The sequence below is a fragment of the Eriocheir sinensis genome, chromosome 29, assembly GCF_024679095.1.
Source record: "Eriocheir sinensis breed Jianghai 21 chromosome 29, ASM2467909v1, whole genome shotgun sequence".
Classification (NCBI taxonomy): domain Eukaryota; kingdom Metazoa; phylum Arthropoda; class Malacostraca; order Decapoda; family Varunidae; genus Eriocheir; species Eriocheir sinensis.
The window spans coordinates 15,652,178-15,664,237 of record NC_066537.1 but is presented as its reverse complement, the minus strand read 5'-3'; the positions used below and the strand labels follow the sequence as shown (position 1 = coordinate 15,664,237).

The following is a 12,060-nucleotide window of genomic DNA, read 5'->3' as shown; positions in this document are numbered from 1 at the left end:
GAAGAGATAACCGAATAGCACATGACGCGGCCATACAGCTCTTAGCATTGTCGAAAGGCTTACAAATGGGCCGGGAAGATAATGATGAAATAAAACGGGGTCGCAGTGAGCAGAGCCGGCATTATCCGATAAGAAACATAAGCAGTTCCTTTGAGCTCCGCAGCATCTTGAGGCCCTCGAAGCATAAAGAACCGAGATGAGTGAAAATGAAAATGACAAATGCAAGAGGGACGGGTAAACCACATCCTGCTTATAGGCCAAAACGTCGAATTAGTAGTAAGGAAAAAAAAATATGGATAAAATTAAGAAATCCCTAGGCCGTCACCTCACGAACATCTAAATACCAGTTGGCAGGGACGTACGCTGTTGCACTGTTCGTCTGTATCATAATTCGCCCTCATTGTCAGTTTTAATCCGAGTTTACCTAAAAGTTAATCAGCTGAAGACATTCACCTAAGGATGTTATCATGTATTTGGTGACCATGCTAATCCGTGTTTTGATATCTCTGTAAAGGGCAAAGACACAGATAGGCAAGACATCGGCGGGCAGGAAAAATGTTACCCTCCTTGCTAAGGGAAGGTGTGCGACAGAATTGCAAATAGGTAAGCACACACACACACACACACACACACACACACACACACACACACACACACACACACAGGGAAATGAAAAACACGTGTAAAAACTGAGGCACTTTTATTATTCTAAGACTCACTTTTGAGTCGCTTGTCACACATCGGGGCATGTTCCGTCCTCTCTCTCGGTGCCGCCCTCAACACTACCGACCGAATAACGATTAGATACACTGCCTCCCCTACCCCCCATCTCTCTCTCTTGGTGTTCTCACAAAGGGTTTTTTTTAAGGACAGATCACCATAAGGAAAAAAATGGACCTTAAGCGAAGAGAGATCACCTAAGTTTGGAACACAGGGTCTGAGTAACTATATAAGTCTCTCTCTCTCTCAGCTTATCACTGACTGCCGGCTAATGACGCACACCATATACGGCATAACAATATCCCGGCAACATCTCGAAGCCCCCCAACACACAGACGAAGGGCTTAGAAAGTTTAAGGTCGCTACTGAGACGACTTGGCCTTTTACAGAGCCATTAGAACTCTAGGCACACACGACATACTCTACGGACCCATATCCGTTTAGATTAAGAAAGTGAACATTCGTCATTTATGGGCTGGAGTGTCCATGCGTGCTCTCTAGTGTTCGCTCTCTTTCCTGTACAGTATTCTGCTTTATAGTCAGGCAGCTAATCGGTGGTTTATGACAAAGCTCAAAGCTCTGAAACAATCGGAAATTGCTCGAGACAAAAGCGCAAAATAGTCGGACAAATTACAATCCTAACGACACTGCCGCAGAAAAGTAGCGTCAATGCTACAAATGTTACAGCAACAAACACAATTAATTTGACACTTAGAGAAAATTTGACTTCATAACAAAACATGAATCTGAAGCATCGAACTTATGCCGCCCCCCCTCACCCTCTACATCCCCTTCCTCCATGGCAAGTGTACGTTGTAAGGCCTGTAACCACCTTCAGAACAGTAGGTATATGTACAGCTTCCCTTGCGGAACAATGTCTCGTCGTCGTCGCACGCCCGCATATCGGAGGAGGATAAGCGGAGGATAATTGAAACATACGAGGCGAACGAAGATCTAATCTGCAGTTATGTCAAACTTTTGTGGGAATGGCAAACTACGTTTGTTAAAACTATTTTGCGTGAATGACAAACTTTAATGCTACGGTGTATAGTTCGGGACTCTGTGATATTAATGGTGAACACTGTTTTTATATTCCTCATATCTGTCTATCTATAATGTATAATGCAAAATACTGTATTTGTGTCGTTTGTAAAGGCAAACTGTATGTCACTTTAGAGATTGAAGGAATATGACGAGCCTATTACTTCAATGCCTACTCATGGTTGGACCACGCTATAACTCTCTCTCTCTCTCTCTCTCTCTCTCTCTCTCTCTCTCTCTCTCCAACTAGATTAGGCTCTTACACATAGGTTCAAAGAAACAGATCAAGATAGTATTAATCCCTGTTCTTACACACACACACACACACACACATTCAAGACTGCTGTGGAAACTAGAAAATAAAGGAGGATTGAGAGGGAAAATGAAGTGCTGGATGGAAAGCTACTTAAGAGGAAGAGAGATGAGAACCGTGGTTAAGGACACTAGATCGGAATGGAGAACGGTGGAAAGCGGAGTGCCCCAGGGGTCGGTTTTAGCACCAGTACTCTTCCTAGTCTATATTAATGATGTGCCAGAGGGAATAAACAGCTACATGAGCCTGTTTGTGGATGATGCTAAACTGCAAAGACATATAAGAAACAGTGAAGGCTGCAAGGAGCTGCAAGAAGACCTAAACGAGATTTGGAAATGGAGTCAGAAATGGGAGATGAAATTCAACGTGAAGAAATGTCATGTTATGGAAATGGGAAAAAGTGTAGAAAGACCAAAATGGACATATAAAATGGGAGATGGTGGAATATTAAAGAAAGTAAATGAAGAGAGAGACCTGGGAGTAATAATGCAAGATTATATGCAACCAGGAAGTCATATAAATCGGATCTTCGGTGATACATATAACATGGTGAGAAATATAGGCATAGCATTCCACTACATGGACAAAGAAATGATGAAAAAATTAATAACTACTATGATCAGACCTAAACTAGAATACGCAGAAACAGTGTGGTCTCCACATATGAAGAAACACATGGTAAAACTAGAAAGAATACAGAGGATGGCAACAAAAATGGTTCCAGAACTGGAGGGACTGACATATGAAGAGAGACTAAAGGAAATGGACTTACCATCTAGAACAAAGAAGAAAAAGAGGAGACCTATTACAAATATATAGGCTATTGAGTAAAATGGAAGAAGTAGATAACGAGAAATTGCTACTAAGAGAAGAACCTTCCAGCAGGAATACTAGAGGACATAGTAAAAAGTTGAGGAAGGGAAGATGCTCAAGAGACATAAAGAAATATAGCTTCCCACAAAGAAATATAGAGGTTTGGAACAGACTAAGTGAAGAAACAGTATCAGCGAAGAGTGTGCAGAGCTTCAAGGAAAAGTTGGATAATTATAGATACGGAGACGGGACCACACGAGCGTAAGCCCAGGCCCTGTAAAATTACAACTAGGTAAATACACTAAAAGGCAGGTGGGGTGGGGGGAGGCAGTGTTGTCATAATTTTCATCACTCTTCACAAAGTTGAATGAATATTCCGCAGACTAATGGTGCACCAGTTATGAGGCAAAGGTCACCCCGTTGCTGCTTTGTGCTTCACCCCGCTTCCATGAGCCTTGACACACACACACACGCACACACACTAGGGAGGTTGGGAGCCAGTAATGGGGTGAGGTACAAAAAACACTAAAGATCACTCGAAATCGTTGCGTCAAGACAGTAGAATATAAAGCTTCCTGGCCAGCCCGTGACCGCTTGAACTTTTATTGAGCATGCAGTGACAAAAAAATATATAATAATGATAATGATGAAATCTTGACCCAAATTTTCTTGTCTTACATCAGCCTATAGTTCGAGGCTTGTCGGCAAAGTTTCTCTTCACTATGCTTCTTAAAACTATGAAAACAACAGTATGTACATGTGATAAACTATTAGCACGCTCATCCTCCTTCAAGCACTGCACTCACTGTAGGCTGATAAACGCTTGAATGGAGAGATGGCGCAACGTTAACACTCAAGATCCGGCAAATGGCCAGTGAATCAAGAATGATCCAAGTCACAGCTGCAACTGATGATTTACAAGATGGTCAGCTGAGTGTAGACAAAGATCCCAAAATTAATGATACTTTGTTGTTTCCCTCCACTCCTGCACAGACAACTCACAACACACTCGTGTCTGAACACCAGAGGGAGGCCAGAGGCAGACCCAGGGGAGGGGAGGAAGGACTTACAGGTGACAGGATCTAAGCAACAACTCTTATTCATCCCTGTCCCCATTCCTTTGAATTTCAATGACACACAATGGCATGATACAGGCCTGGCAAGGTTTGGGTTTCGAATAAGGACTTGAGAAGGACAGGACTTGAATGTATGGTATAGTAATGAGGAGGGCAAGGTTGTGACATGTAGAAAGGCTGGATGAGGGTAGTAGATTGAAGAGAGTGAGAGATATGAATATTCATGGTAAGGCAGTGAAAGGCAGACTAGAGATTACGTGGGATGAGGTTGTGTAGACTGACCTACGGGATATGGACCTAAATAGAGGGGCTATATGGAGAGCTGCCATTAGATGAATGAGACTGACACACGAACTTCCAAACCAAACAAAGGGAAAAATCCCAATAAGTTGTCAATTTTTGAAAGCAGGAAAAAGAAAGGAAAGTTCAGTACTGAAGGCAGAAAATTATGATCTAAAACTAAAAATTGATCAAACTTTTGTGTGCAGGAAATTATAAAAAGAAACTTCTGGATCAAAGAACTTTTGTTGTATTTTTTTTGTGTGTGCTGATAATCTTATTAATATTTTGACTTAAGCTCTTTGGAAATGAGAGCATGAAGACACCTTGGAAACCAAGTTTGACAGTGTTTTTGGCATATGTTTTTCTCACAAGAGTGTGTTGTGGGCATTTTCCATTTTATAAATCTTTTAGTCTATTCTCATGCAATATAAAAGTCCCCTCCACACCCTGGATCTTCCTCTGAGAACAGCGACTAGCATACTTGCATTGCTTCATGAGGTAACAGACTTCCTGGGTTGGCATACACTCAGAAGTAACAAGTGACTCCCTCTGAACAGCAAAGGTTCAGGTGAGTCAAGGAATGTTGAGCAGACAAGCACAGGCTCACTCTTTCCCTCCCAGATAGCTGTTGGATAATGGAAGGCTTATGTCCTTTGTCCCTAAAGGGAGTCATGGTTATTGCTTCTGAGTGTATTATCCGAGGCTGATATACTGTTTCTGGATGTAGCAAAAATACAATACTAACAGAATGACCCTCAGAATACAATACTTAATATTCTGTGTAGAGTCACTTGAAAGGAGGTAATTTTCAGTGTAATAAATATTAGACACCATGAAAGCAGTAGAGTAATATAGTGCTTTGGAAACACTCAATACACACAGAAGGTTGCGCTTCCTAACATTCTGTGTAGAAATATGACACACCTGGAAAAAATAATACTTTGTGTGGAACATTTGATACTCATGGAAGAGTAAATTTTCAAGTATAAAACACTCACTCTGAGGAGCAATAGTTTGTGTATGAAACACTTGACATACTCGAGAGGCGGCATCATTTTGTGTAATAAATATTCAGCACTCGGAGGAACCCTATAGCATAATTATATTTACACCCACTCTGAAAAAAAAATTAAGAGGCAACTTCTTTTCCATTATTCTCAGGCAACCAAGTGGCCCCATTACTACCCACAACAATTCAACTCAACCTTAAAAACACTCACCTCTCCCACCATTCATGCAGCAGTCACACTGTGTGCACTGACCCTTAACTACCATTGAATGCTGTCTGATTTGGCACTTATGTTTAGTTGTATTTCCTATTTTGTGAGCAAACTTCAAGTATGTGCACGACTCCTTAAAATGTACTCCTTAAAATGTACTCCTCAATACTAAAGCTGACATCCTCCTTCTAAGACAACATCAATCATTCTCTTTTCCTATTCATCAGTGCTAACTTCTCCTTTGCTGTGCTACTCAACACAGCCAAAGACTGACTCATCCCTATCTGGCAAAGTCAATCTACTTCCTTTTCTTATTCACCAAGAAAAAAAAATTCCCTCCTCCCTTACCAGCTTTATCTCATGTCCATGTTTTTCGATTAGCCAGCACCACATGGCACATTACACTTTTCCCACACACTAATAAAGGTCTAAGGTCAGTGAGAATGAGGTGCCAGTGCACTGAAAGGGAATCAAGATGCAGGAACAAGCCAGCAACACACACAATTCATCCATTCTCTCATACCTTTGTAAAAATATACTTTTATCATACAACACAAACAGGACTCAACTGCCCAATATACATATTTGAATATAATGTAAAAACAGCTTCAAAACTTACACCAAGTATTTTTCCTATAAAGCAAAACATTTTGAGAATCCCTCACCCAAGCAAGTCAGATTAGAAATGAGAACCCACAACTAAGCAACAGTGGACTCTCACAATCTCTTTCCTTCACTGATCAAGGTGAGGAAATTGGAAATGATAAAGTTAAGTTGATGTAAACAAACTGTCCACAAAACATACAGGGTTTAAATACTATAGAATTCACCCCTGAGGAGAGGCACACACCCTGGCTAATAAAATAAAAACTTTGTGTACTGAGACAACTATATCAACGAAGGGAAATCATCAACAATGGCAACAATGAAAAAATAATGATAACAAAACCACATTGTTTTTAAAATTTGACTCCCAATGGAGAGGGGAATATAGACAGAGAGGGAGAGACTCGTAGCCCGTCTAACCCCATAAGGGAAACTAAAGACACTAAACGAAAAAAAAGAAGGGGAATATAGATCTTAAAAATTTAATTTTCAGGAACCCTATTATTTCCCTTCCACTTGATGATTTTCACCTTGTTAAAACTATGCATCCTCAGCTTCACTGTCGGCCTCAGCGTCATCATCATCGTCATCATCGTCCTCGTCCTCGTGGTGGTGGCGGCGGCGGCGGTGGGCATCAAACATGGGGTGGTGGTCTAGGTCTATCATGTCATTGTCTGAGAGGGAGCCGGTCCGTCTCCGCCACACCTCACTCAGCTCATCGGACACCTGTGTGGGAGAGGGAGGGAATCAGAAGAGTACTGAAACATACACAGAGGATGACAAACAAGACAGATATACATCAATAGACTGGTATAGAATCCTAAACATGTAACAATGTAAGTGTCCTGGTAGTGTAGTAGTACATAGTTACTTTGCTTCACAACAAGCCTAATTTCTATTTATCCATCTAACTATAACTCTACCGCCTTGTTCCCTCGCAAGAACTTTTATTTATTTATTTTGAGTCAATATGTGGTTCAATGTGCTCCCTTAAATTTATTCCCCACACTTGATCCCCTCACACAATTTTGACAAAGGAGGCCTTGGCAGAAGTCTTTATTTTTCCATTCCAGCACTCCCTCTCCCTACATTCAATATATATATATATATATATATATATATATATATATATATATATATATATATATATATATATATATATATATATATCTATATATATATATATATATATATATATATATATATATCTCTCTCTCTCTCTCTCTCTCTCTCTCTCAGTAAATTTGCAGATGACACAAAAATTGGTAACTCAGTTCTCACTGACGAAGACAGGCAAAGCCTCCAAGAGGATTTGCACAAAATTTCAGCTTGGTCGGATAGATGGGAGATGCCCTTTAACGTAGACAAGTGCCAGGTCCTTCAAGTTGGAACAAGAAATCAGAAGTTCGATTACGAAATGCGCGGCGTTAAACTCACAAGCATTCAATGCGTTAAGGACCTGGGGGTCAAAACCACGTCAAACCTCAAATTCTCACATCAATGCATCGATGCAGCAAATAAAGCGAACAGAATGTTGGGCTTCATTAAAAGAAACTTTTTATTCAAGAATAAAGATGTCATACTTCCGCTCTACAATAGTTTAGTCAGACCCCACTTGGAATATGCAGTACAGTTTTGGTCTCCCCACCATGCAAAGGACATTGCTAAATCAGAAGGTGTTCAGCGTCGGGCAACAAAAATGATCCCTTCCTTGCGCAACAAATCCTATGAAGAAAGGCTTTCCACCCTTAACATGTTCTCTCTTGAGAAACGTCGCCTCCGAGGAAAACTGATCGAATGTTTTAAAATACTTAATGGTTTCACGAATGTAGACAGATCAACATTGTTTATGATCGATGACACTTTGCGAACGAGGAACAATGGCATAAAACTCAAATGTAGACAAGTAAATTCAGACTGCACCAAATTTTTCTTCACCAACGTTGTAGTGCGAGAATGGAATAAGCTCCCACCGTCAGTGGTCCAATGTAACACGACTGACTCCTTTAAAAACAAGCTCGACCGTCACTTCCTTGAATTTAATATTAACTAGAGTAGAAAAGCAACGTTTTGGAGCCATCTGATTAATGTAGAATCACTTACGTTTAAGGACAGACCACCTAGTCTGGACCATGGGGTCTGTGTGGTCTGATGTTCTATGTAAATCTATGTAAATCTCTCTCTCTCTCTCTCTCTCTCTCTCTCTCTCTCTCTCTCTCTCTCTCTCTCTCTCTCTCTCTCTCTCTCTCTCTCTCTCTCTTCAATACTCATCCTCTATACTGATCTATTTTGCTGGTAGTCTCCCTCTAATAGCATTTCCCTCAATCTTGTTCTCATACACTCTCTTCACAGTCATCCTCATTCATTCTTATCAGTCACCACATGTCCCAGCCGTTTCCGAGTACCAAGATTCACATATTCAACCACTTCACAATCCATTCCCCTTGCTGTTACCCCCACGACAAAACTCTCATACACATCATCACTTTCTCCATCCCATCCTGACACACCACATCATCATCTTCAGCCACTGCAACACAAAAGCCTTTCCAAACTCTCTCTATCTCTATATGCCTAATGTTAGTGTACTCCATCCTGCTCCAATACATGCTCTAATTTCATCCCTCCATCTGGTCCTCTGTCTGCCTTGGCTTCTACAATTTCCAGGTTGTCGCAGCTATAGTGTATGCACCCAGCTTTGCCTTTACCTTTACTATGTTACTTTGTGAAGAGGGTATATTAGGACAGTATTGAGGGAGGGAATGTCAGGGAAGACCACTAGTGAAATGGCTCAATGGAGTGGACGAGCATTGGAGAGTTGGCAGGCAAGGGATTAAGTGTGTGCTAAGTGAGAGTGTCGGATCAGGTAAAGCTAAGATGTTTCTGCTCTGGTGAACCCCTTGAAGGAAGTTCCTGTGAGAGTACAGAGCACTGGAGATACAGATACAGCCATGCCATGTATAGATTATTTTGTATCATTTTTGTGTGGTATAGGTCTATGTTTTGGTGTTGGTGACAGACACCAAACTTACATTGTTGAAGAAATCTGTATTAGTGTTGGGCTCAGAAGCGTAGCCGCCTCCCCCATCATCCTCCGTTGATGAGTCTGTGAGAGAGTAACAAGTTAGCATACATGTTTGAAAAATGGTGGTTGTGATGATGATGATAGTGGAAAGTAAAAAGAAATTAGTGGATAAAGACAGACATATCAAGGCTGAGTAAGGAAAAGAAAAATAAGACAGGCCTAACTTTCAATCCAGACAACACAGGAATCCCTTCAGGGTGGACCATTACCTTCTATGACGTTGTTGCCGTTGGGTTTCTTCACTGCGCACACAATCTGGGCGAGGTCCGTAAAGCTGGGGGGTGACGCGTCCAGGCCAGAATGCATCCCCTGCCAGCGCTCACTGGAGTGGCAGCTCAGTTGGTAGATGCTTTCCACGGTGCGGCCCCCCTTGAGCATGCCACTGAAGTAGGTCTTTCCGTGCTGGTACCCGACTTCCTTGATCTCATCGAATGCCCCAAACTGCAGGGTCTGGTACTTGTCGATGGGCGGCCGGATGTATTCGCAGTAGTCACTCGCCTTCAGTTCCTCCAGCTGGCGGGTGCATGACACGTACGACAGCCGGGACTGGATGTCGTAGAGGTTGGGCACCTGTGGATGGAAGAACTCTCAATAAACATAGCTCACTCAGCCACAGCTGCAGCCTTGATAGATTGCATACATACTTGTGGAGTGCATCAACCTCAGTTAACATAAGCCACTGTGCAATCTCTTACGTCTCATTTTTATTTACCTAGGCACTTAAATCTCTAGTCTTGTATTTGTGCACAATTATGCTCTAAAAAGATTATCTATATCTATTGTCAGCTTTGGTGCCCTGAGGCAGTCAGACACTTCAAGGAGGTGATAAGAGGAGAATACTCTATACAGACCTGCTACTCGAGGCACACACCTTTAACTCCTTTCTCAGGAAATACTTGAAAGGAAAGAAGCGGCGGAAAAGTACACTCCAGCCTGACAGACAATCCCCATAGTTGGTGAAGCGAGTCTCGTACTGGCAGCCGACATCAATGGCCAGGATGTTACCAACACTCCACTTATTGCGCATCACATCACCTGGGAGGGAGGGAAGAGGGAGGAGGAGGAGGAGGAGGAGGAGGAGGAGGAGGGAGAGAGAGGGAGGGAGGGAGGGAGTAGCATTATTTACAGTTCAGTGCAAGGTGTGATGATGATGATGATGATGAAACTAATATTCTGGTTCCAGTATAAACATCCTTATTCATTCATTCATTTCTGGTGAAGGAATGAATGCTGGAAGCAAACCTACCACTACATCAGCTTTAGTAATTGATAAGTTATTATTTTTAAATGAGACACTCAGCCATGGGGTTCATTATAATCAATTCTCAGTGTAATTCCATGCAGTGTTTCACTTAACACAATTACATCTCAAACATAATTTCAAAAATTAAATGAAAAAAATTCAATTATTAAGCAAACTGAGCCCAAAGCTGGTGCCTCAGTGAGTATAATCCTCTTTGTACCTGAAGCACTGGAGACAGACCACGCAGGATGCACCGAGAAGCACAACAGATCCTCTCAAGCAGGTTTACATTGACCTCCATAAAGTTCTCAGTAAAAAGTGTTAGAAATTAAATGGAAACTGTTCTTCAAGATTCAAACATGATTTTCCTGAATCATCTCACGACTGACCAAACACAAAATCAAAAACTGCAGGACTGGAGTTCCAAATATGTAAAAAAAATCTCTTTTATTGTGGATACCTGAAAGGACTGTCTCTGTTACTTTACCACCAAACACTTTCATCATGCACACAACTTATTACTACTGACGACTCACCACCACCACCACCAGGAGAATCACCAGATGCACCTAAATGCTGTGGACAACTTCATCACACCTGCTTACAACTTACCTGAGGCTGCAAATATCTTGTCCGAGGCTGACCATAAATCTTCCTGACTCTGTTTAAAATGATTTGACCTGATACTGTCTTGACCAATATCCTTTCTCTCAAGGCAACAAACTTATCCTCCCTGAGCAAACACTGTGCCCATACTGCATACACCACCTCCAAATTATCAATGAAAATCTACAGAACATTTATCTTCTCCATGATAAGCCACACAATATTACTTTTGGACTGCCTAACACATGGCCCAAAAAATATAAACACTAGAAAAGGGTAAGTCATCAGGGCAATGTAGCCTGGCTAAGGGCAATGAGAAAAAAAATGTTTCCAAGACATTCCTTGTGTCTGGCAAGGCACCACCTGGCACCCAGGGAGAGTTGGCTCAGCAGCACCTGTGACGAGGCCTCACCTGGCACATTGTTGGTGTAGCAGCCGTCAACGAGCAAGTGTCCGTCAGTGGGATCTGGTAAGGGGGGGAGCAGCATGGCTATGGTCATGGAGGCACGCACATACCGCCAAACCACTCCTGGCAGGGCAAGGCGAGGAACGGCATGGTCAGGGACTAGCCGACACGCACACCACACCACACCATGCTCAAAAGTGTCTCTGCCCCTGTCACTTCACTCATCCCTTGGCTAAGTTAGGGTGATGCGTTACTCCTGCGGGGCATTAGTCTGGCAGGGTGGTGCAGTGTGGTGTGCCTCACTTCTATGACATGGCCTCAGGTATAGGAACACTTCAAATGACAATGTTATATACAGCCAAAAAGGTCTCCATAGAGGTTTCCAACTGATTTTGAACAAATAATGTATATAATCCCTTTCTTAAGTATCAATAAATGTAACTGGAAGTTTATTCTAAGTAAATATTCAAGAGCTACATCAATGGAATGCTATCTTCATATCAGGCGCATATTTTTTTCCAGTCAACCTAATTATGTATATTGCCATTTTGCCAAAGTTTCAGCTGCAGTATGCGGGGGATTTACTATTTTTTGGTCTTATGAAAAGTAGCAAAGAGCAACTATTATTCCTGCTACAAGCCACTGCCAA

General features: G+C 41.9%; 1 protein-coding gene across 3 annotated transcripts in view; it reads right to left on the bottom strand.

The window, feature by feature from the left end:
• Nucleotides 1-683: 683 nt before the first annotated feature.
• LOC127005140 (neuropathy target esterase sws-like) overlaps nt 684-12,060 on the bottom strand; it is a 38,605-nt gene continuing 27,228 nt past the window's right edge. Inside the window, exons 18-22 of one of the 3 annotated variants that reach the window (XM_050873756.1) lie at nt 10,028-10,191; nt 9,366-9,726; nt 9,104-9,177; nt 6,602-6,797; nt 684-4,870 (exon numbers count right to left, since the gene is read on the bottom strand). In XM_050873756.1, the coding sequence (XP_050729713.1) occupies nt 6,612-6,797; nt 9,104-9,177; nt 9,366-9,726; nt 10,028-10,191 (785 nt within the window). In that variant the 3' untranslated portion in view covers nt 684-4,870; nt 6,602-6,611. Of the gene's footprint in view, nt 6,798-9,103; nt 9,178-9,365; nt 9,727-10,027; nt 10,192-11,417; nt 11,535-12,060 lie in introns of all 3 variants that reach the window. The other 2 variants (XM_050873755.1, XM_050873754.1) reach the window with 2 other exon arrangements.